The sequence below is a fragment of the Pristis pectinata genome, chromosome 33 (assembly GCF_009764475.1).
Source record: "Pristis pectinata isolate sPriPec2 chromosome 33, sPriPec2.1.pri, whole genome shotgun sequence".
Classification (NCBI taxonomy): domain Eukaryota; kingdom Metazoa; phylum Chordata; class Chondrichthyes; order Rhinopristiformes; family Pristidae; genus Pristis; species Pristis pectinata.
The window spans coordinates 15,975,542-16,001,573 of NC_067437.1; the positions used below are offsets into that span (position 1 = coordinate 15,975,542).

General features: G+C 36.3%; 1 protein-coding gene across 3 annotated transcripts in view; it reads right to left on the reverse strand.

Annotated features, from left to right (window-relative positions):
• LOC127585631 (myosin-9-like) overlaps positions 1-26,032 on the reverse strand; it is a 132,994-nt gene that overhangs the window by 38,301 nt on the left and 68,661 nt on the right. For 2 of the 3 annotated variants that reach the window (XM_052043243.1, XM_052043242.1), the window contains exons 4-16: positions 21,684-21,711; positions 20,169-20,262; positions 19,846-19,866; positions 16,487-16,579; positions 16,172-16,235; positions 13,668-13,766; positions 12,505-12,648; positions 11,941-12,036; positions 10,539-10,657; positions 8,494-8,646; positions 6,759-6,932; positions 6,501-6,674; positions 6,112-6,226 (exon numbers count right to left, since the gene is read on the reverse strand). In XM_052043243.1, coding sequence (XP_051899203.1) covers positions 6,112-6,226; positions 6,501-6,674; positions 6,759-6,932; positions 8,494-8,646; positions 10,539-10,657; positions 11,941-12,036; positions 12,505-12,648; positions 13,668-13,766; positions 16,172-16,235; positions 16,487-16,579; positions 19,846-19,866; positions 20,169-20,262; positions 21,684-21,711 — 1,374 coding nt within the window. The remainder of the gene's footprint in view (positions 1-6,111; positions 6,227-6,500; positions 6,675-6,758; positions 6,933-8,493; positions 8,647-10,538; positions 10,658-11,940; positions 12,037-12,504; positions 12,649-13,667; positions 13,767-16,171; positions 16,236-16,486; positions 16,580-19,845; positions 19,867-20,168; positions 20,263-21,683; positions 21,712-26,032) is intronic. The other variant, XM_052043244.1, reaches the window with a different exon arrangement.

Consider the following 26,032-nt stretch of genomic DNA (forward strand, 5'->3'; position numbering starts at 1 on the left):
TAAGTACTTTTTACATTGTAGTCACTGTGGTAATGTAGGAAATGTAGCAGCCAATTTGCACACAAGCTCCAACAAACAGTACTGTGATAATGACCAGATTGTGGTTGTTTTAACATAACAAAAGTGAGGTTGATTGTGGAATGAAATTAGTCACAAAACTTGGGACAAGTCCCTATCCTTTAAAATATTGCCAAGGAAACATACATCTAAGACAAGAAGATAAGGCCTTGTTTTAACAATTAATCTTAAGGATGTATGTAATTTAAATACATATTATTAAACCTTACCCAAAGTAACAATCTTTAAATTCTTTCTCCTCTAAGGACTCTCTCCCAACTCCATCAAATAAGGACCAATCTTAATTAAAAGCAGCAATAGGAACTCATACAAACTGCGGGATATTTTGGTAAGAAATATTTATCCAACAGATAAAGGAAACCTTGTGAAATTTATTAGCTGGTGATACGAGCAGCTGCTGGAGCAGCAAATAAAACAAGTGCACTACAAATATAATACAGTGCAATATTACCAAAGCTGAAGATTAAAATGCATTAATTTATTTCAGTTAATTAAAAAGCAATGATAACTTTTTAAATAACTAATAAATTTTGGAATGGAATGTTTTAAGAAGCTCAAATTGCATCATTGATGCCAATAGGAATTATAAATTTAAAAAGGTTAACTTATCCTAGAATAGGGACAAAAATCAGTATCAAGTGAGTCAAGAATTGATTGGAACAAGATGCCCACTACTGGATAGATGCAATGAAGTGTCTTCGATTAAAGCCAAATGAATGCTCAAAAATAACATTCAACATAGTGATTTATTGGTTAGACCGGTAGTGCATGTTTTTCCTTTGGTTCTGTACAAAATGAGCTGAGAGAATCCCAACTCTAATCCCACTAACCATGCTTCAAAGCACAAATCCATTTATGACATTTTCCCGTTGTCACTCTTACTCAGATTACACAAATAGTTTTGAGGAAATGGAAACATTACATATTTAATGGAATTATGTAATGCAGTTACATCTGGACAGAAACTATATTCTGCAGCCAGTTAAGCTGCATCAAACTCTGGATGTGTGATGCAGACAGCAATGCCCAAAACTGTCCATTCACGAACATCAATGTCCATCCAAAACATGCCTAGACGCAGTCCATATTTTGGTCAAACGTTGATTATGCAAAGTGTTCTCTATAAACAAGGTAGAAATCCTATTCTTGCATTTTGATACAATCACAGATTTGTGTGGCAGATCAAATACAGATCTTATACTAAGCTTTCTGAGCTGATCTGAATTGAGTGAGAGGTTAGTTTCAGATGCATCATGCAAATTTACGGAGCACCAGAGAGAACTGGTCAGAACTGGCAAGACGAAAGGAGAGTTTACTTCTTTAAATAGAAGACAGTATCAGTTTCAAATGGTGAATATTAAACAATCAAATGGCTAACCAAGTAAATGAAGAAGTCTCTGTGACAGATATCAATTCTACTGGTAATGCTGCCGTAGCATCCATAATAAAAATTGAAAAGTGTGATTAAAAATAGTTTTAACACCCATGTAGGATAAACAAATTACACTACAGCTTTAAACTTCAGCTGTAATTTCTATGTGGTGCTGGATAAACTGCAACTCTAGACTGAGCATTAACAACATACATCTTAATTAACTTCATAAAGGTCTGTTTGATGAACGTTATGACTATTGTCCACCCAAGGAACCTCTTTCAATGCATCTGTTGGTGATGGTAAAAATAAATGTTACTGCAGGAAATTACAATGCTTTAAATGAGATGTGCAACTGTTTCTTTTCTCCCAAGTGCTTTTTTCTTTAATTGTCTATTTCTTACAATCAGAGCTAACAGTACTAAAAGCAAATCTCAACAGCCACCATCAAAATCTCCAATCCCCCCTGAAACATGTAGAATTTAAAAAGTAAATACTTATTAATCTTAGCTGCAGTTCTACTGGTTATCCGCATTTCCTTATTTCTATTTATATTGTTTATTCAAATTATATTGTTTTATCCTTTGCTGTATTACATTCATTGTATTAAAACATCTTGGCCATTCTCGCAAATAATGTATGTTTACCCTCTTCAAAGATTTGAATTTGAAAGCATAATCTTCTCAATCTCCTCCCTTCATGAAGAAGGGCCCCTTTTTTTTTACATCTACTTATAGCAAAAACCTTTAGTCCATTTGACTCCCCTTGTATGTACAAATTTGTGCAAAGAAAGAGGCCTTTGACCTGTATTTCCTGCACTGGGTCATTGACACTGGGCCTCTGAGCAGCTACACCCCACATTTCCAGAATGATGCAAGTGCTTCTTCCTTGAACATCTACTCAACAGTCTTAAAATTTATGAAATTATCTTCAAGCAATCAAATAGAATGCTCCAGAATCCAACAAGTTGCAGTTAAAAAAAGAAATCCACCTCTCCCTTTAAAATTTATCATTGGTAGGAAGTTATGATTTATGGTTAATTAACTACATAACAGAGAAAGAAACTTTCAAGTTAAAACTTCAGCACATAATTTAATTTTCTCCAAACTCAAATCAAAACTGAAATCCATCACCCTAGTAGCTTCCTGGTAAGCAACCCCTTTACTCAATCTTTCCTCAAGTTTGGTACCCAGATTTATTCACAATATTCTAGCAATGCCCTAATCAATTATTTAAAGCTTTAACACAATCTCAACTTATGAGTTATTCTTCCAGCTAAAAATCCAAATAACTCATACGTATTTTTTAAGTTACCTTTTCAACTTAGCATGCGGGTTTAAGGATATGTATATAGACACCAAGGTCTTTCTGCTCAATAAAGGCTTTTGAACTTTTTTCTTTAATTGCAATTTTCTATCATTGCAATCCAGTGAAAATACAACATCATTTCAGTTTACAAGAAATGGTTGTCCAAGGTGACAAAAAGGTCAAAGATAGAGTGAAGACCCAAACTAGAAGATAATAAATGACTCAGAGGAAATTATAGTATTACTACTTCTCAGCTGCACAAATTGTAATTAAACACCAAAACATTTGGAGATTATGTCCTGATCATTTCATTGGGCCATCAATATTCTATGCAAGGGCAACGTTCATCACAACCTTAAACTAGCTTGTTGGTTGCAGGAATTTGAAAATAAATAATGGTCTATTAGATCATGGATAGTCTCCTGACATAGTTTGGAAATTTAGAATTCTGCTTAACTTGAAATCCCAACCATTCACAGAATATTAGTTTAATCTTTTGTAGTTGGGGTGGGGTGGGGAAGCTGATGTTTAAAAAGTCTTTGTCAGGTGGTAGCAGGGGACGGGACGGAAAAAAATTCCTTATTGGAATCATAAAAATTACAGCTGAAGTATTTTGTCATTAGATTAAACTGACTAGGTTTGGCAGCTACAAAGCAGACAAATGCTATGTGTGGAAAACAAAGTATATTTAGAAACTGACAAAATGTAGACTTTTTTTTTTAAAAAGTAAAAATGTAACAACCAAAATGTTAATATTTTTTACAAGGAATCTTCAACTGGTTCATGATATTAAGAAAACTTGCCTTGACCAGCAAGATAAAATTGGTTTACAGGGAGCCACTTTCCATTTTCATCTACCCTCCATAAGAACCCACACACCCCTCAAATACTAGTTCAATATATTATCTCCAGCTTTCTCTTCTGGTCCCATCATTTACTTGCAGATAATTTAAAGCATTAAATTCTGATGGCATTGGCCATCCAAGCCATAGTGGAATGGATTTCCAAACTTTCTGGTAATTGCTGCATCAACTGCAAGCATAGGAATACAGCAAAAGTGTTTAAACTTCAAAATACATCCATCACAGAAGAACTTATGGTATCTGGATGGGCAGGAACACGTGCAGTGTGATCTTCCTGTAACATTTGTGGCAGACTTAAAATTAGAACAAGTGAAAGAGTTTTAAAATGTTAGTATTAACTATATGAATCAGTAATATGACATGCACTTGGAAAACCACTTCATGCAAGTATCTTTAAATCAACAGGAAACATGACTGTGCCACTTAAATTCTACATTCTTAATGATCAATTAGTACCTCAATTTCATAAAAGTAACTGAGAAATGCAAAAGAGGGTTATCAAGGTGATTATCAATTAAGGGAAAAGGGTCTAATGCAGGGAAGATGCACTAAGGTAGAAGATCAGCCATGATACTATTGAAGGATGGAGGAAGGAGGGCAAATGCCTGTTCCTGCTTCTATTTTTTTTTTAAAAAGAGTCATAGAACAATACAGCACGGATACAGGCCCTTCAGCCCAATGAGTCCATGCCGACCATGGTTTTCAAGCAAGGGTGCGAATACAGAACCAGAAAAATAGAAAGGGCCTATTTTTGAACAGACACATTCTAAAGACTGCAGAAACAAAGGATGAATGGAGTTTACCTCAGACTTTTTGCATGATCTGCCAGCTCATTCTAGACTGGCAATAAGAATGTTTGGCAGCTTAATGCCATCCCTCTTCCGTTCTTAGAAAAGGAATAGTACATAGCATGGCAATGTGGAAGAAAGGGGTAAATCTGATGCCATTTTTTAAATATGTGGAAAGACATAATACAAATCATATTTATAATAGCCCTTAATTCTCTTAAAAATAAAACTACCAGGACAAGGAACACCAGATCTCTGGAGTAAAATTTGCACATCATATAGGACCAAAAAATCCAATAGTTATATTTATGAAATCATTTCATTACTGAATGCAGAAGAAAATTCCTCCTACTGGATTATACAGATATTTAAGATTAATTTAATTTCAACTTTTTCCACACAAGTGCATTTTGCTTACGTTGGTGGAACAGATTTCACCACAGCAACACAAGATGAGGTATTGTTGAAATGGTTGAGTTGCATTAACCTAAAGCAAAAGGGAAAAAGGAAAAAAAACAGAAATAGAAGAGGATGAACAGTCAAAGCAGGCGATTCTCAGAAGCAACGAGATCACAGCCTTCTGTCTCACATCACCTGGTTCTAGATGTAGAATAGGAAAGCGTGTATAGAAATAGGCTCGCTGAAATCTTTTTATCTCTGCAATAGACACAGAGACATCAACAAGACAAATATAAGAATTGAGCCCTTAAAGAAATTACATCACCAATGAGAACTGCAAAGCACACAAGAATTAATCTTTTACTACTTAGATATATGTGAATGATTTATTTACTAATTGCAACATTTGTTGCATCTTCAGGAGTAGGTGGTGAGCAGACCAGGGATTTACCTAGAGGTCACGAGGTATCAAAAAGTATTTCTTTTTAGTTATATTAGAAAAATAAAACAGTATTATCCAAGGCATGTGAACAGATCATTGTCTATCTTCTGAGAAACGAAAGACTATCAAGGAGCTAGAAGTGAGAGCGTAGATCTAATAAGAGTAATTCTCATAGAAAACAATACTAAACCAAATCTATTACCTTGCAAGAAATTTAACGTTAAGCTTTTCTATTATTGTTGTTGAGATGAATTAAAATATAGGATAAATTTCCAAATATGCCATTTAAAGCCAACAAACCAAAGAAACAAAATCAGAGTGAAAATATACATTCAGAACTATGTAGCAGGACAACGACCTTTCTTGCATTCTGAAGTCCTATCCTACTGAACTCAAACTTATTTTCTATTATCTGGAAGACTTAAAGCAAAAGTCAATTGACAAATATGATTGTTTTTCAGGTTCATCCAAAAACTTTACCAAGCGCTCCTTAGGAATGGATTCCCTAAGGTAATTTTCAATTTCCTCATCTATGCAAGTGCTAGGTACAGAGGAAAGAAAAGAATTGGTTTGCCTATCAGCATGTGAACACGAGATGGTGTCCTCTAGCTGTACTATGATACTTCTGTATTCAGAGCCTTGTCTCCATGCTAGGCCCCTGCAAACCTAGTTGTCAGGTATACAGGGAGAATTTTAAGATTTTATGATTAGAAACACTGAACTAAATTCATGAATACCTGATAGTGCTGGCAACCTGAGGCCAGGAAACATAAGAAAAGGCTATGTCCCCTGGAAAGAAAATTACTGAAGGCAAGTTACAATAAAGAGAATAAAATCCTTGATTTCAAATTTTAAACATACCATCCCTCCAAAGATCAGCTATAAATTTATCGGAAGACTGGTGCAGCAACGTGGCTATGTTATCGTTAAGGGGGTCCATGTTCTTCATTAGCCATTCATTTGCTTTGTAATCTACCTGCATTGCAAAAAGATACCTTATGTAAATACATATACATAATATTGAGGTAAACCAACTATTAAACAGTTTATTTAAAACTGTTGAGCCCTAGTCATAAGTCTGGTATTTATATTGCAACTTCATCCATTTTATACAAGAGCACAATAAGCACAACCAACGTGAAAATAATTCAGCAAAATGGCAACTGAATGACAGGATTTCCTTTTGCAAATAGTAACATTGACACCTTAAACTAATTAAAACAGTCCCAAGGAGCTTTGGCTCAAGTTACCTTTCCAGCATAATGTATGATGCAGAAATCAGCCTTGTCTTTCAGCTGTTTAGGTTTCTGGAACTTGGGGTGGGTTCCCTGCTCCTGCATCACCTTCTCCACAAATGTTTTATCAGTGGCTTTGGGGAACCAGCACTCTTCATCAAGCAGAGCCAGGATGCCAGGAGGACTAGCCTGAAAACAATACAATTGTAGGAAAAATAAAACCAATATACTTTAGGAAAGTAAGTCAAAGTAACGAGGGAATAAATAACTCACAGATTTTTCAATTAGGTCAATGCAAGGCTGCAAGTCGAGGCCAAAATCAATGAAGTTCCATTCAATTCCTTCTCGCTGGTACTCCTCTTGTTCCAGGATGAACATAGTGTGATTAAAGAGTTGTTGCAGCTTTTCATTTGTATAGTTGATGCACAATTGCTCAAAGGAGTTCAACTGCAAAAGTACAAAAAATGTTATCAAGAAGGGACCAGAGAGGAAGTTGGCACTACATACCAACCTACAGGTTGTGTTCCATGTTCACCTGGCATAAGTGACCACAGCCCAGATCAGCTAAATATTAAATTGTTAACACACCATCTCTTCCTGGGTATATCTTGTTGACTGGAGTTTGTCAGTACCAACCAGAACTATTGCTTTCAGCTATTAAGACTTGAAATCTCACATCTTCATACACCCCATCCAATGCACAAGTTTGGACTTACTAAGTGACAAATAGCATTACAATTGGTCTCTACACTGTGCCACTGGACTCCATGTGGAGTCCATCAGTGGTGCTTATTCTTGCTGGAATTCCCCACTGGAAGAGTGAATAATTTGAAAGTAGTGCAAGTGAATTTCTGCTTACTTGCAGCATCTTTTGCCTTTGCTGCCATGCATCCAATAAATGGGATAGAGTGCATATTGCAGGTGGGACAGTGTGCAGAGATGGGTTCCCAGTGGTGAAATCTGCTGGACCACAGTTGCAGAATGTGGTAGAATTCAGTTCTCATGGATGCCCACTTTTGAACAGCTAGATCCAATCTGAATAGCAGGGTGGCCACACCACAATGGAAGGTACTCTTAGCATAAAGATGGGATCTGCAGAAGGACTATTTTTGTGGTCATTCCTGCCAACGCTTATTAGTAGATGCACTTGCAGCAGATAGATTAACGTCCTTCAGGATTCACCAAGATTGGTGGTACTCCCAGCTAGTCTTGGCAACAGTCACTGAAGACTGGTCTAGAGTAAATTCTATTTGAGAAAAAGGAATAAAATGCACTCATGGAATTTGTGAAAACAACCCAAAATATTTTCTACAACCCGCATTTCTTGACGCATATGCAAATGACGTGGCTTTGCAATCAGAAAATTGCGGCACGGACTTTTTTCACATTAAGATAAAATGCATTTTGTTCTGTAATAAAACATTACTATATCAAAGCTGGGAGTGATGATAATGAAATTTATGATCCTACCTGTAATACCCTATTACTGAGCATTACTTGGGGGAGAAAGTCACAGGGTTGCTCAATTCCAGAGCGCTAAAGTTTTTTGAAAGCTTAATGCAAAATCCAATTACAGATGTTACAGTCCTAACATTAAAAGCAATTCCCTTAACTGCAAACAGCCCACCACTTGGGGGCTTTGGTTACATATTCTTCACCAAAGTCAGGTGGGTTATCTTAGAACTGGGCACTAGAAGCTCTATGTTGCCTGTAATGTACTGTATACTTGTGCAGCTAATGTACATTAATCCCCACCACCACCCGCTTAACCATTCCAGATGTGGAATGGCTGAGATATGCCAGAGATGGGAGGTCCTACAATTTATACTGAAGGGAAATTGTCTTACTTCAGTTACAGGGACTAAGCATCCAAGCAACATTAGTCAAGGTATAGTTCTAAGACTGACACATAGGATTTTTACTGCAATTGGTCTTTACACAAGTAATCCACTGCTAACCTTGAAATTTCTTGAATATACTAAGCTTTAGATGTGCAGTGCCAAAATACCTCAAAGATCTCAAAGCCAGCAATATCCAGAATGCCCACAAAGGAAGCACCCTGTCTCTTGGTCCTGTCCAGGGCCTTATTGATGCGCATAACAAGCCAACGGAAGAGACGCTCATAAGTGGCTTTGGCCAAAGCTTCAACAGCAAAATCAGCCTGAATACAGAAAAAAAAAATCCAGTCAGTTATTATGTTTAAATACAAGGGAATCAAGGAATATACAGTTAGTTCAGGAAAGTGGCAGTGAGGTTAAAAAAAAAAATCAGCCTCATCCAACTGAAAGTTGCAGTAGGTTCAATAAGCTAAATGGCCTATTCCTACTTTATTCCATATTTTCTTATGATCCTATTTAGATTAAAAACCTAAGGCAATGAAGTCAAACAAAATACACAAAGCACTGGTTACTTCCAAATTAGTGTAAAAATAACTTTTGAACCAAAACATCTCAAAGACAGAAGCAGTGAAATGTGAAATTATGACCTTGCAAGATTGTTGAATTAGCAATATTACTAAAAATGAGGTGTAGATACCTAGCACAGGTAGCAACATTTATTTGATCACTGATTACAAGCATTACAGGTCTGCTCACTGAACAAGATCCAATTAAGTTATGACACTGATATCTATTTGGATCTATGCCAGATTTGACTTCAGCTGGTTTTCTTTCCATGTTAGATCAGTTTCAAAGGTGGCTTACATCTTCGAAGTTCCTCAGTATTGGCTGATCCACTGAATCCAGTAAATGGAAGGTACTTCAAAAAGTGGAAGTCACCAAGAGCATTTCAAAATAATGTGTCATGCTGGACCTATTCTAACAATCTCCGAGATATGTAGAGAGTTTTAACGAAATCAATTCCCTATTTGGCCAAATGTGACAAAGTAAATGCAGTGAGGCAGAGGAATTCACTAGCCACATAATTACTAGATAAGCTAAACAGCTGCTTTGTGTTGCAACCATTCTGCAGGCAAATTCACGACCAAGAAAAGAAAGGTGATCCCAAATTTCAGTCAACCCAAAATTAACAAATCAGCCAGAAAAAGATTTTTTTTTTCCCTGTCAATACTGTTCACAGTAGCCATTGATCAGCATTGTTCAAACATTAAAACTTGCACAAACCAAGGATAAGCATTTTCAAAAGAATAAAATGCATTAAAACAAAAGGGAATCCTCATTTGTTCATTTATGTGTGGTGAAAATGCCTTGATGCTTGCCTGGCAGCAGTCTCTAAATAGAATGCAGGATATTTCAGATGGGTCCATAAGTAATTATGAAATGCACTTATAGCACTCATTCTAAAATGCCCTTCTCTTGTAAAAATTATTTTACTGGCCATATCTACAGCACCTTAAAAATACAAGATATCTTCTATTAGTCACATGTACATCAAAACACACAATGAAATGCATCTTTTGCATAGTGTTCTGCAGGCAGCCTGTAAGTGTCGCCACGCTTCCGGCACCAACATTATATGCCCACAACTTCCTAACCCGTACGTCTTTGGAATGTGGGAGGAAACCGGAGCACCAGGAGGAAACCCATGCAGACAAGGGGAGAACGTACAAACTCCTTACAGACAGCAGCCGGAAATGAACCCAAGTCGCTGGTACTGTAATAATGTTACACTAACCGCTACACTACTGTGCCTGTCTTGCTGCTACTAGCGACCATCTCATGTCAGATATTCCCTCCCAAAAATATCTCAAAGTGAAGACATGTGAGGATTCCATCATATTTTCTCCTGATGAATTTTTGTATGCCTTATTTTAAAATTGTGCTTGTGCAATGTTTCTGCTAATCAAGATACCAGATAATAGCTATATTTATGCTGTTCTAGAAGCATGCAGGTAATGCTGTTCCAACTGCATTCATTCTATTCACATAAACTGAAAGGCTATGAACAGTGAAATTCATGGTACAATAACTTATCTGAAAGTGTAATCTGAAAATAGTAAACAAAATTACTTAAGCAGCTTCGGAACAAACTATTTTTAGCACTTTACCATCACTCTGATCTAGCTTTTAAAAAACCCACAAAGTAAATACTCACTTGCTCTTTGGTCTGAGCTTTCTGAACATAATCCCTCCCAACTTTAATGCGGGGAGTGAGAATTGCCCTGCTGAAGTCTGTCACATTGATTCCCAGCAGATGGCAGACCTTCTGGGCAGCTGTGAAGAAAACATACCTGACTTAAACACCAATTTACCATGGTGATTTTACTTCATTATGAATCAATAGTTGGAGGGGCTAGAAGTTAGTTTCAGATCTCAGAAGTACAGATTTATCAAAATCACCTATTAATCTCCGTCCCGCATAAGCTTACCTCCAATATGACTACTTCAAGGTATTCCTGGATAACAATCTTTCTACTCTCCATAAACTCAAGGTCATTCAACTCATAACTGTCCACATCTTAATTTGCCACTTCACCTAGCACTCTTATTGCTTGCTGATCTATACAAGCTCCTGGTTAGGCAATTGACCACTTCCCTATTTATCATTTGCTCCAGCCCCCAAAACATCAGATCTGTGTTCCTACAACTCTGGCCTCTTACCCACCCCAAATTTTACCACTTCAACATCGGTAGGCGTACCTCCAGCTACCAAGGCCATCAAAAACCTTTCTACCCACAACTTCTCCCATTCCGCCTTCAAGAGACAGCTTTCTTTTCCAAGCTTTTGTTCGTCTACTCTAATATTTCTGTGCTTTGGCAATCTTTTATTAGATCACATTCACGTAAAGCAGCTCAGTCAGCAAGAACAGGGTTGTAAAGTGAATGGAAGTTGGTATTAGTCAGAATAAGGGCAGCTTTGAATGAGATGAAGTTCATGGAAAGTGGAAGTTGAGGCGAGTCAAAACCAGAAATTTCCTCTCGTCATCAACCCTCCTTGTTACCTCACCCAAAAATTCAAATTTGTCCGACGCAATTTTCCCCACAGTAGTTCTATGCTGACTGCATTTGATCTTTGCCTTTCTAAATGCTATAGTTTTCCTTGGTAAACAATGTCCAATATGACAGCATTCTAAATAATACTATTCAGTACATACAATATTGAAGAAACCAAATAAGATAACTTTAGCTATAAACTGTACAATTACAGAAGTTTTATAAGTATGATTGCATTTTGATAAGGTGAAAACTAGTGAGCCAACATCACTACCAAAGTAAACAAAGCCAAGACTATATAATGAAATATTATAAAGAGCAATATGGTAATATGTACAGCTATGGCCAATTTAAAATGCAAATGTTTTAAGTGGTGTTAAAACTACAATGTTTTTATAAACCTATGCTGTTTTCAAGAGTACACATTTCAATCCAGAAAATACCAGATAACCAATAACCAGAATATTGTGAACATGAAGGTGAAGAGTTCAAAATCTACAAGCTTCTCTATTAAGGGATTACTTGTTTGTACGATCAGCATAAGTTTCACTGTTATTATTCACCTGTATTATCAGGCATGGAAGCTTGATCTGTATTGCGTTCCTTCTTGAAAACTATGTTCCCAAATTGAAGTACTGCAGAAACAACCTTCAACATGGCTGGGAAGCAAAAGGAAAAAGGAAAGTCATTAAACCTTTGTAGCATTTAAGTCAGGGAATGAGATATCATCTAGTGATCACTGGATTAATTCATTAATATATTGAAAAAGACATGGCCCCCATGTTAAGTTTTCACGAGTCAGGCCATTCTGCAAGTTTGTAAACTCCTAGGATTATAAAATGCATACAGTATCTCATGCTGACTAAAGAGCAACACTGACAGTCATCTGTTAAGTTGAGTCATGAGTCAGATCAATTAAAGATGGGCAAAATACATTGATCTTGTCAGAGATGCCCACATCACCAGAATTAAATTTTAAAATTATTTTTTGCACATCCTACAAGTCTGTCGGAAAAAATTTCTTTGGCTACTCAATGCAAGTAGGGACTGTATTAAAAATGTTATTGCTATGAATCAAGTCTATATACTTAATCGTACATCATTTTTTATTACTTAGCAATACATACCAATCAGTTCATCATCAGAAATTCCCATAATTCGGAAAGCCTCCATCGTCTCCTGAAACAATTCTTTGTCTTGTTGTCCAGGAATGGTAATGTGACCATTAGACATAAATCTGTAGTTATTGTAGCCCTCTAATAACAGATCATCTACAATCAAAAATATTTCACACATCAGTATTAAAAATGAAGATTTTAATTATACAGCACTTGTCATAATCAAGACTTCCCATGATGCTTCACAGCCACTCAAGGAGCTTTGAAGTCTCAGTCTCAGGATGGGGGGTGGGGGGGGGGTGTTAAAATATTTAAGACAGAACAGGAGAAACTCCTTCACTAAGAGTGGTGAACATGCATAATTCTCTACCACAGAAGGCAGCAAGGTAAAGTCACAATATATTAGAGGTGGTAGAAAAGTTCTAGACACAAAAGACAAAGCATATAGCGTGCAGGTAGGATATGGTATTGAGACAGAGGATCAGCCATAATTATATTGAATGGTGGAGGAGTCTCAAAGGCCCTAAAGAGACTCCTGCTCCTATTTTCTACATTTACACAATCACTTGTGATGTGAAGTCAACCTATATGCTTTGGTTGATGCAAGCTGGTCAAATTCATAGCTCATATCAAGGATTGAGGAAGCAATTTAATCATCTTAAAATGTTCCCAACACTCATTAGGTCCTTGAAAACTGATCAAATTACTATGCCAGCATATTTAGTTGCAAAAGGGCAGAAAGCAGCAAAGCAAATTGAGTACTACAGTGTACAATTTAGTAGCACACTCCAGAAAATGTCATACTCAAATTATATAATGCTGTGGTGACATTACAGCACCAGAAGTCTAATAAATTACTTTGAAAAGGCAAGCAAAGGAAGATCCTTAGATGTACAAAGCAACAAGCTACAAAGAAGATCGGAACACTATTTCAAATTTATGACCACCAGTAGACTAATGACACAGATTTAAGATAGTAGCTCAAGATGGATAGTAGGTAACTACCTTTTCACACGATGATCAATTTGTGGAATCAATTTATGCTCAAGGCAGTGGAGGCAAAAACCATGAATTCATGCAAGACTTGGTTAATGCCATGATGCAAACTCTACTGGCTGGATTGAGGAGGACCATACAACTTTCATGAATAAAACTGATGTATACAAACTTACTCTTCAAGTGTTCTCCAGCCCCAGACAGAAGGTAATAAAAAATATGGAAGGTACGTTCATCTTTGGCTTGACGTATGGCACGAGACTTTTCCAACAAATCTGAAAGTTAGTAGTTAAAGGAACTCCACCGTAAGAGTATTTAAAAAACTAAACAATAATGTCACAATTCGATTGCTTACAGCAAATAGCTATTAGGTAAAATTAAAAACCACAGCAGAATGGTTTCATTTGGAATAGTATTCAGACTTAGTTACTTAACTTACACAAATAGTACTACCCCCAAGAGTAATACAGTTTCAAAACAAGGTAATCAGCTTATTCTCCATGAATTGGAGGTATGCAGTAGTGATCCCTAGAATGCTGCACAATCATTGTGCTACACCATACTTGGAAGTGTAACAAATCATGCAGATAATAGATTCCAAGAGGAAGGATGGATTAGTGGACAGACAGGCAAGCGCAATGTAACTAAGGATGAGGCAACACATTTTGGAAGAATGGAGAAAGACAGTGTTAAACAACACAATCTGAAAGAGTACAAGAATAAAGGCAGGTGCATTTGTGCACAATTCCCTGAAGATGACAGGACAGGCCAACAAATCAATTGATAGGCCATGTGGAATGATGAATTTTGTTTTAAATAGAGACAAAGTATAACATCCAGAAAGTTAAGCTAACCCCTACTAACCTATTGTTTCAAATCTCAACACCACAGTTTAAAGGGTATGAAGGCATGCAGAGGGTACAGAAGAGATTCATTAGAATGGTTTCAGGATTACAAATCAAAGAAGGCAGAGAAGCTGAGACCTTTCCCTTGTATTAGAAAAGAAAAAGGAAATCTGCTGCAGGATTTTAATACAGTAAATAAAATGAAATTTTTTCTAATTGCAGAAGGTGCAGATTTAACTTAAATTGCAAACAATTGTAGGCAACATAACAGGCTTTTTTTTAAAAAGGGATGAGTAGTTAGTATTTTGACAGCACTACCTAACCAGGGTAATGGATACAGATTCAATAGTAGATTCTAAAAGGTAACTGGGTAAATACTTGGAGAAAAAGCCAACACACTCCTGATTTGAACCATCTACAAGGTTCAAGTCAAGAGTGTGATGAAATACTGTCCACTAGTCTGGATGAGTGCAGCTTCAACAACACTCAAGCTCAACACCATAAAGGATGTAGCAGCCCACTTGACAGGCACCCCATCCACAACCATTACTCACTCCACCACCGACACGCAGTAGCAGCAGTTTGTACCATCCACAGGACGCACTGCAGCAACTCACCAAGACTCCTTAGACAGCACCTTCCAAACCTACAACCTCTACCGGTTGGAAGGACAAGGACGGCAAAAGCATGGAAATATGAGCACCTGGAAGTTACCCTCCAAACCACACACCATTCTGACCTGGAATTGTATTGCTGTTCTTTCACCATCTAGGCCAAAATCCTGGAACACCTGCCCTAACAGCATTATGGGTATAACCACACCTCAATGATGACAGCACACTTTCTCAAGGACACTAGGGATGGGCAATTAAATGCTGGCTTAGCCTGCAAAGCCCACATTCTTTGACTGAAAAGAAATGAAGTGATATAGGAAAAATCCTTAGAAGTGGGATCAACTACAGCGTCAGTGCGTTTTGATAGCCTGTGTTTTGTTATTCTATGAATCTGTGAATTTAGTAACAATCTGTAAAATTTTAAAAAAGGAACCACGTAACTGTATATAGGACTGTATTTGAAGGCTCAATTGAGCCCTGCTTTTTGATTTTAATGGCTTCAAAATATTCTTTGTTTACTTCACCCTGATAGCAATGCAACATGGATAATGATGTACTGTAAAACAAAAACATGATTCATTCTTCAAATTTTCTGGCTTGGCTCATTCTACATTTGTTGTTCTTTAACACTGAGGAAATTAAAATTTCCTTAATCATTTGACTTCCTGATGTACAACAACAATCAACCTCATGCTTTTGCCACTGAAATTTGTAGCAATTCCCAATTACAATCCTTCCCTTGTTCTACTTCCATTCAAATCAATTCAAATCCCTCCTTCATCTGAATGCCCCAGTTTGTCCATGATTGAAAATGCCACCCTTCCCGACAAATTCTTCCTTCTATTACTCCAAAATTTCATTGAATATATTCCAAAATTATTCTTCAAATTTTTTTTTGCGCTAGATAAAGCCTTCCACCCACCCCCCACCCTGAAATAAAATACAGCTAGGTAAAATATTTGCTTTAAATTTCAAAGACAAGCTTCCTCCCCCTTTTATTCTGAGATACCAAGTGCAATAAATTGGAGCTCCAAAAAGCTCAGATTCCACATCAATATTTCAAAGTTCAAAACCCTGTATGAGCAAAGATGTGCCAAATTTCAAAACACCAAAACTTGCTGCAGCTACAATGGGCAACATATTAAATGTCTGTATCCCAATTCGAGGTAATTATGCATTTCAAAGAACGTCTTTTCAGCCTTTCATTGTTGTAAAGGATACAAGTTTCAATATTGGCTCCAACAATGTAGCCATTTACATCAAAGTTGATTCGAATAAATTTACCCTGTACATTAAAAAAAGATATACAAAGTTAAACACTTGGAAGTACGCACTTCAGAAGAATACAGACCTTCAAGATTTTATGTTGTTTGCTTTGGCTCCATTTTCATTCGGATATTTTCACAAACAGATTTGTAGCACAAGATACTTTAGGAAATAAAGCCACAAAACTAAGAAACAACAAAAAAGTCACTTAAAACCTTTTCTGAAACTATGCCTGTGCTGTTGTTTACTAGCCTTAGACATAATACTCACAAATCGAGAAGAGTTGTCATTTTTCACAGTTTTTGCATTACCAAAGGCTTCGAGGATAGGGTTCGCTTGGAGTAGTTGCTTCTCAAGCTCTCCCTGTAATCACATCATTACTTAGATTAGTTTTGGAACATCTGCTTTCCAAACAGAACTTCAGAGAAATGCAGACTTTTAAGTATCATTTACAGATAAACAACAACTTTGATGCAACATGAAAGACTTTTAGAAATAACAGCTGACTACTTTGAGGGCATAAATGTGCGCTTTTGGTCATCTTGAAAGGGCATGCAAACATTTAACTGGAATAATGAGCAGAAAGAATCTAGGAAAATTTGGAATTTTGGTTATTAATAATCAGATAGGCTTTTCAAGCTAGATATCAAAATTCAGCAGAAGTACTGTTGTGGCAGTGTCATTATCGGAATTTTTTTTTTGCAGAGGGTGGGGAGGAGGAAGGGTTAAAGAGGAAGAGACAAGAGAGAAGAGATGCAATTCCAAATGAGCACTGGGCAACTTCCTGACTAACAGCTTTACAAAGATGTCCCTCTTTTTAAGCAGATGGCATTGAAACACAAGATGGAGGCAGGGAGAATAATATACAAGTTTATAAAAAATATTTATGGAATTAAATGAGGCAGGAAAGTTCTTCCTTGAAGTATTTGATAGGCATGTATCAAGATTTATTCCATGCCAGCAATGAAATTTCTACTTTCATCATTTATGTAGATGACAGGTTTAGACCCTCATGACAAATCAATACCATTATTTCTATTAGGCTATTATAGCATCAAAGTCCAAAGTTCTCTACAATTATTTGAAACTGCAAGATTTTCATCTCACCACTACCCCTTCAGCAATTCAGAGATGGCAAACGTCTTTTTGTTTTTCTGTAAACTCTTAACACACTTTAATATCACACTTAAACCGCTGCTTCACTAAGCACACAATTTACCAGTTCCTCATTAGGTAAAGGGGAGGGCTTACTTAAAATAAGCAAACATACCACTTTAATTCTGGGAATTTTCCAACTAATATCCACGCAAATTTCATTTGATTCAAGAATACTGATCTTAAGTAATCCACAAAATACACTTAGGAGCATCCAAGTTTGTGGGTGTTGACACCAGCTACATAGATGTTCTTACACACACCCAAAATTTAAGATTGGAAAAAAACAGACATTCATGAAGATTTAATCTGGCCACAGATAATGAAGCTCATTTGATGAACATGAACTTGATTCTGATGCAAGGAGAGGAATCTTGTAATTGAGAGTCTTTGCAATATCACAACATAAACCAAGATTCAGATACTAGGCTTCACTCAATTTCTTTGAATAAAGGACCAATCTCCATTTATGGCTTTCATAGAAGTATGTGAAAAAAATTGTAGATTACAGGGTGTGAAAGTATTACCACAGGAAGGAAGAAACTCAGCCCCCTAATCTGAGGTGTGCCATACTTATTTTTAAAACATGTAATGAACAACACACTGAGACACCAATTATTAATCAATTCCACCATTTATAACATTGTTAAAATAGGTCAGTAGCTTTCTTTAGCATTAGTGCTAAGTTAGGCAGGTAAGAAGCAAGACATAGAAACTGTTCAATCTAGTAGAGCTGTAAAGCAATCTAAAAGACATTTTAATTTGCCTTGAAATGAACCAAATTTGAACTGCTGAAAATTTGACATTTCAAAATAATAATGCCCTTCTGGCAATTAAAAGTATTCTGTTGCAGTGACTTCCAGGATTTAGATATGAAGTAATTTATTCCACAAACAGATTTATTCCACCCATTTTGGTGGTGATATCAATTGGTGGTTAGTACACTATTGCAGCTCTACAATGCAATGGTGAGACTTCAGTTTTACATAGAAATACGCGCACAATTAATACAGCACAATTAACAGCGACACAGAATTGCATTCTGAGCGATCATTAAATTTCTGCGCCTCAAGATTGGTGTTCACTATATGGACTCATCCTGATAAATGGCACTCAAAATTATATAACCTGGACAATTTATATTTTTAGAAGCAAAAATAAAATTGAGGAATTTTTAAAAATTTATTTCCTGTGAAATGCTTGGGGGGGGGGGGGGTGGAATCCAGTGAAACAAAAAACTTATAATGCAGGCATACTGTATGTTTGTGCTACTCATTGTAGTGATTAAATGGAACACTAACTGGGAGGTAACTGCTGCAAAATCTTGATTAAAGGGAGTAAAAGGTAGTTAGTCAAAATCAATTTGACCTTAAATTTGTTTGTTTAATAAAGTTAGACTCAATTGATAGATATTTAACTGCTCATTTAATAATAAATTTGTGACATGAAGAACTTGCATTTGAAGGACTCGTTTTTACTTCAAAAAGATGTGAAAAATATCCCTTTTCTGGCCGGAGGGACAAACTTGTCTACGGTTGCAAAAACTAAGACAATATTCTGGAGAGGAAACAACTTAGTCTTAAAAATATTCTCCAAAATTTTACATCAGCAGATAATAAAACCACAAGTTACAAAAATAAGTAAAACTTATGTGGGGGGTGGGGAAGAAGCATTTTCCTAGTTGAATACTTTGATTTGCTCCTTTTCCAGAATATGATAGTTTTTTTTAAAATATATTTTCGGAAGAGAGTTTTGGAAAAACTTTTAATATTAATGCATTTCATTTTGTACTAAAGAGCTCCCAATCACTTCCCAGACTGGAAAGACAGATTCTCTCAGGATGGGAAACATCCCAATTGAGTTATTAAAACATTCTGACAAATGCAAACACCTCCATTTTAAACAGAACTTTTAAGAAACACTTACACCACCTTTACACCCAAAGCATGCAACATAAATAATATACAGATCTGAGCTGTAATTTGCTTCCAAACCCATCCAAACTAGACAATTGTCCAGAAAAAAAAAACAATTTCTGAAATTTGAAATGTTTTCCATTGCAGTGACTGCTGGGACAATCATGCTGGTATTAAGTTAGACCACATTTTAAAATTAGACTATGCAAATCAAAGATAGTATTTTCTAGACCAAATGCAATCAAATTATTCCATACCAATTTAAAAATCACAATTTTTCCTTCAATGACTACTTCAAGATTATAATTGCATTTGCTTAATCCCACTTTAACAGAAAGTACTATTAAGCAAACACACCAAACTACAACTCTTATATCTTTGAATCTAAGCATTTGTTCAATCAAGGGGCAGTTGCACACCAAGAATTTTTATTAACCAAAAATCAATTTCAGAAACCAATTGAAGCAGCTTCAAAATTCCCCCACACAGCCAACAGATCTGTATATAAATGCATAAAAAGTGCAGAATATGCAAATCAAATTATAATAACCCACTCACGTATGCTAACACCGTAGACTGCTGCAAATGTTGAAGGGGGAAAGTGTTATCAACTGCATGCAAAACATTGTAAGAAACTTTCAAGAATTTATTTTGTTAAAAGGGATTTAACAACCCAACAGGCACTTATGAAAAGTTAAACTACAATTTGTTCAAAGTCATAATTTCAATAAAATAAAATTTAACAGAAACAGATTGATCACAATTTTAGTATTGTACATTTTGAAATAAATATCATATGGATTAATAAAATTATTACAATGACTAGATTTAAACCAATTTATCAAAACCATTCAACTGCATCCTAGATAAAAGAAACTTACCTGTTCTTTTCTAGACTTATGTGAAGAGGCAACATGAGCTAAGTACTGAATCACTTTCTTGGTGTTTTCTGTCTTACCAGCACCAGATTCTCCTCTGTAAAGGAAAGCATTTGCATTTTAACAATGCCATGGCTTCAGTGCATGAAAGTTAAAACAGAATTAAATGATTGTTAACTATAACAAAGGGAATTGCCTTCAATTAAAAATGCATTTTGGGGAACTGCCAGTACCATCAATTCACCTTTGAGAAACATACAAATATTGTAAAAGAACAAAAGCTTTTCATAGAATTTAAAACAGATTAACTACAAAACATTTAGATTACCTGAACCACATCTTCACAGCCACATACACTTGAAAATAAACGGATGTTGGACCATACTTGGAGAACGTCTGGTCTGGAAACCAATGGACAGCAAAGGGGCACTACAGCAAGTGCAGCCATCTCACAGCTCCAGCAACCTAGGTTTGATCCTAAGCTTGGGAGACATTTGGAATTTGCTTACTAACCCTGTAATTGTATAGGTTTCCCTCCATGCTCAAAATTTCCTCTCACATTCCAAGACCTGTTGGTTGGGAGGTTAAAATGGCCACTGTAAATTAGCACTCATGTAAATGGATGATAGGAGAATCAGGGTGGAGTTGATATGTATGTGAGCGAGAATGTGTTACTGAGAAACATGTGGGAGGAGGGGAATGTTCTGACACAGACAGCATAGAAAGTGGCCATTTAGCCATCGCCTATGTCAGAACACAATCATATCACCAGAGATTGAGCATCGTTCAGATAACTGGATTAATCATATGTTTAAAGAAAAAAAATCACAACTTTTCAGAACATAACACCACTGAATGATCTCTCTTGGGCTCAAGCAAATATGGTGATCCTCTCCTTTACTCACAAAATGGACATGCTAAAAGAATCATCGTCAAGGTGTCAGAGCTAGCTGTGATTCGATTGAAAACAATAACTCCCATAATGGTAAAGGCTCCAAATCAACAAGACCAACATTGCTCTACCTGAAGTTTCTGATAAAACTAGCTTCATGTCAATCCTTGTTCTACGAGAATCAACCCCAGAGGTTCTACTAGTAGTGTCTGTATTTTCAACAGCTCTAACTTTCCTGTCAAAAATTATTCAATACATCCTTGCAAGATCATCTTCTCTTGTAGTAGTCATAACCTCACCTTAAATTTTTCATTGATTTCTTAGATTGAGAAAACAACCAGATGTAATGGTGCGACAAAAGATATCCACAGTACACGAGGGGCACCTTTTAAAAGTTACCCACTGTTTGAGAGAAACACAAAAGTAATGCAATAACTCTGAAATATGGCTTTTACATGAGGATTTCGTAGAGGAGATATCCACATTATACATGTACTTTACTTCTTTTTTTTGCAAAGAGAAGCCCAATTTCATTTCCTGCAACATGGAAAACTAGACAAAACAAACTGCAACTGATGAAATCATTGTTTAAAAAATGTATCCAGAAAAAGAAAGCAAACACTCACGTGCATAGGATTGACTGGTCCTCACGATCTGAAATGAAGCAAATTAAATATTAATTATTGATGCTTTGTTCACCTTTTTCTTGGTGCTTTCCCATTTTGCCCCGGCTAGGGTCAATATTGCTATTAAACATCTACCCCAAGTCTTATAACAATTCTCCAATGCAAACAGGTGGTTCAAACCTGAATTGTAATCAGCAGGCAACACTTATCTCAAACATGGAATTATATACTGGAACTCAAAAATACTGTCTTTAGTTTTTCTTTTTTTAAAAAAAGAAATCAACTTCTATTACACATACACAATTGTAAATATGCAAGTAGTGACTGAAAATATTAAAACCATCTAAAACCTGATTAGTAACAATGTTAAAATAGTAACTTTCAATGAGCTTTTCAAAAGCATGTTGTTTAAGCTAAATATTAACAACCTTTGTCACCACAGATTGCTGAACACTTAATTCACTACCTTGAAGAAAAGCCATGATGCACAAGTTAAAGTGCCTTTTTTGGTTATACAGAGACTGAGCTACTTATTAATGGTTAGCATGATGGGTTGCATACTGATCATTAACACTACTTACATGTCAAAGTATAAATAATGTGGCCAATGGAGATTACAGATTAGGGGTGAGGGATTTAGGGGAACAAGTCCCAATGTCATTTTTATTCAGTAGATGACTGGATACAACCTTCAGCCACTTGATGTATGAAACTGACACTGGGGATTTAAAGTCAAAAATGCCTCATCCTTGATTCTAAAACAAAATCTTGATCAGCGCAACAAACATCTTGATACCATGCAGCTGTATAAACTCTTAAGGGTAAACAATTGACCTGGGTTGCTTAAATAATTCTGTGACTAGATTCCATCTCTATTATTGATAAAAACACAATATTAACAGTTTTGTGGGTTATTTTACATCTTGGGAGTGCCCATTAAAAGCAAAAATTCACAGATGTCTCTTTTGTGACTATTACCCTTTCCTACAGCTGAGTAAGAATAAACAAACAAAAGACTGCTTTACTGCAATTATAGGAAGTGCAGACAAATTGGTTGTTATTTTCAGGACCCCAACTCCTTCCAAATCATCTTAAAGGATACATACATTTTACACTTACCCTGGCAGCAAAGACCTGACTAAAATTGACTTTGTTTAAAAAAACTCTAAAAGTCAAAATTACTCTCAATTTTTCCAAACTCCCATATATTTTCAATATATCAAATGCAAAAGCAAGCAAAGTGCCCAGAAACTACACAAAATTCAACAAAACAAATGGTAAATGATTAGAGATTCTAATTTTGAGTTATGAATATTCAAAATTTACCAGAATTAAATCAACTCCTACTTTGCAGTGGTACAAACAGATTAAGGACATGAAGTAAAATGTCTAAGTACCATTTCCACACCCAAAAAGACACAATGCTCTACATCCAAAAGAAAGAACACCCACACAAAGGGCAAGTAATACTAGGTTAATAATTAAAATTAAGTCTGAGACTGATAGATGATTGATTGTTACCTAAAAGTAGCATAGTTAGATAGTCTAAAACTAGAGGGCATAAGTTTAAGGTGAGAGGAGATTTAAAAAGGGATCTGAGGGGTAAACTTTACAAATACCAACTACCTTGTCTGAAATGAGCTGCCAGAGGTGATGGTGGAGACGAGAACAGCAATAATATTTAAGAGACATCTTGACAGATACTTGAATGAGCATGGCAGAGGGGGATATGAAATTAATACAGAAAGTGGGATTAATATCAATAGGCATGATCGTTGGCATAGATGCGGTGGTAGTCTCAGAAGACTCATCAACTTGCCTGCTGCTTTGATTATTTTTTGCTGTTGCCATTCATCATTTTGACTGTTAATCCTGGAGCTGAACACAAAGTCTCGTGTCAGAGACTAATAGAAACATATTCCACCTTAGAAAAGCAAAGGCAAAAAGGAGCTGTTTAATTCCACCAAGGAAGTTTCTATGAAACTATGGGGCTGCCACAACTAGCTTCAAGAAATTTAACTTTACTACTCACAGTCTAACTGAAATGGGAGAAACAGCAATGCTGTCACACCAGTGATAAGAATTAGCATCACATGAAGAAACACGGACAGCCGATCAGGGACATGTGACTCAGAGCAAAGTTAGATTAATCATCACCAATTTGAACTCCAAATAGCCATTGTAATGAAACAGTTTTCATTAACAGGCTAAACTCTTACACAGAACAGAATCTTTATACTATTTAGAAATTTCCTTTTACACATTAGCAAAATAAATAAGAATAGCAACAAGTCTCAATTCAATTGGCTCAGTGCCGTACAATTTTGTGTTAAAGGGCCAGACTAACAACCAGAATCACTTCTGAGGGTGGCTCAAATGAACATACAAGTCCAGAATGGAGACAATCTCACCCACTGTCATTATGACCATACTCCCAACAGCTAACACCTCAATGAGCCCATCAGCAGAGAATTTTCTGCAGTTGCAGGAATTAAGGCAATGCAAGATCATAGATCTATAGGAACCAATTACAGCCACACACAATGAGCTTGCTGTCTGTCAGAATATGTTCAAGGACTCTCAAAAAGACAAAGTTTACCATAAAATTTTGGGGCATATCTAAAAGAGAGAAATGTAGTACATTTAGGAAATTCAATAATTAGGGGTATAAGCAGTCATCTTTTTTGTGTACCTGATGCCAAGTGAGGGACATGATGAAAGGAAAACTGAGAGGAAGAGGGAGAAACTAGTTATTGCAGTCGTACAAAAATTTAAGTGGTGAAGCAGGTTACTTTGACCCCCAGACCTGCTCTGCCATTCAATAAGATAATGGTTGATTTGATTGCAACGTCTGCCTGTGGTAACCTTTTATCTGCTCACCTATCCAGAACCTAACTGTCTCTGGCTTAAAAATATTCAAAGATTTTGCTTCCACTGCCCTTTGAGGAAGAGTTCCAAAGACTCTTGACCCTCAAAAAAAATTCACCTCATCTCCATCTGAAAAGAGCAACCCTTTAATTTTAAAAAGTAACCCTCTATTCTAGATTCTCCCATAAGGAAACATCCTCTTCACATCCTGTTAAGACTTGTCAAGATCTCATTTGCTTCAATCAAGATTCCACCCCCACCCACCACACCCCCCACCCCCAAACTCCAACAGATACAAGCCTAGCCTGTCCAATCTTCTCTCACAACTCAGCAATTCCAGGCATGTCTAGTAAAGTTCCATTAAACAACTTCCTTAAAAAAAAGATCAATACCGTACTATGTGACTGAAACATAACCTCTCTACTTTTGTACTCAATACCCTTGCCAAAAAATAGCCATGTTCAATTATCTTTCCTAACAACTTGTACCTGCATACTACCCTTTGACAAATCATACAGCCAGATCCCTCTGCGATCTCTCACCACTTAGATAATGTTTCATTTTCATGTTTCCTGCCCGTGTAATTTTCCAATAAATTTCATTTTTCAAATCTTTACCCACTCACTTAACTTATCAATAGCCCTTTGTAGCCTCTAATCTCTTCATTACTGACTGTCCTACTCATTTTTGTGTTGTCAGTAAGTTTAGCAACTATATCTTTGATCCCTTCCTACAAGTCAGTTATATAAAGTGTAAAAAGTTGAAGTCCTAGCACCATTTCCTATGGCACACCACTCACTTAACCAAAGAAAAAGATCCATTTCCTGTTAGCCAGCCAACCTTCTATCTACACCTCCTACCTGTTACCACCTATACCATAAGCATTTATTTTCCACAATGACCTTTGTTGCAGCACCTTATCAAACATAGTCAAGTACAGAACATTCACCAGTTCTCCTTTATCCACAGCACATTTCTTCAAAGAACTCCAATAAAATCAGTCAAACACAACTTCTCTTAAAAAGATGGATTTTGCTGATTGTCTTGAATTTTTTTTAGGTGCCCTGCTATCCTTAATAAAATTTAAGATTTTCTATATGACAAATAAGCTAACCAGCCTCTAGTTTCCTGATTTCAGTTTCTCCCTTTTTGAATAAAGGAACTACATTTGCTGTATTGGAAACTAATGGAACTTTCCCCAAACGTAGGTAATTTTATAAAATTATGGTGTGGTACAGCAGCACAGTTACAAGATCTGCTGCTTCACAGTTCAGTCCTGACCTCTGATGCTGTCTTTGTGGAGTTTACACATTCTTCCTGTGACATGTCAAATATGTGCAAATTGGTGGATCAATTAACCACTGCAAATTCAACCTTCTTTAGGTGGGTGGTAAGATTTGGGAGTTCAAGTAAATTGTTTACAGGGAAAATTAGTGGGGGTAATGGGATTGCTCTAAGCGCCAGTATAGACTTGATGAGCC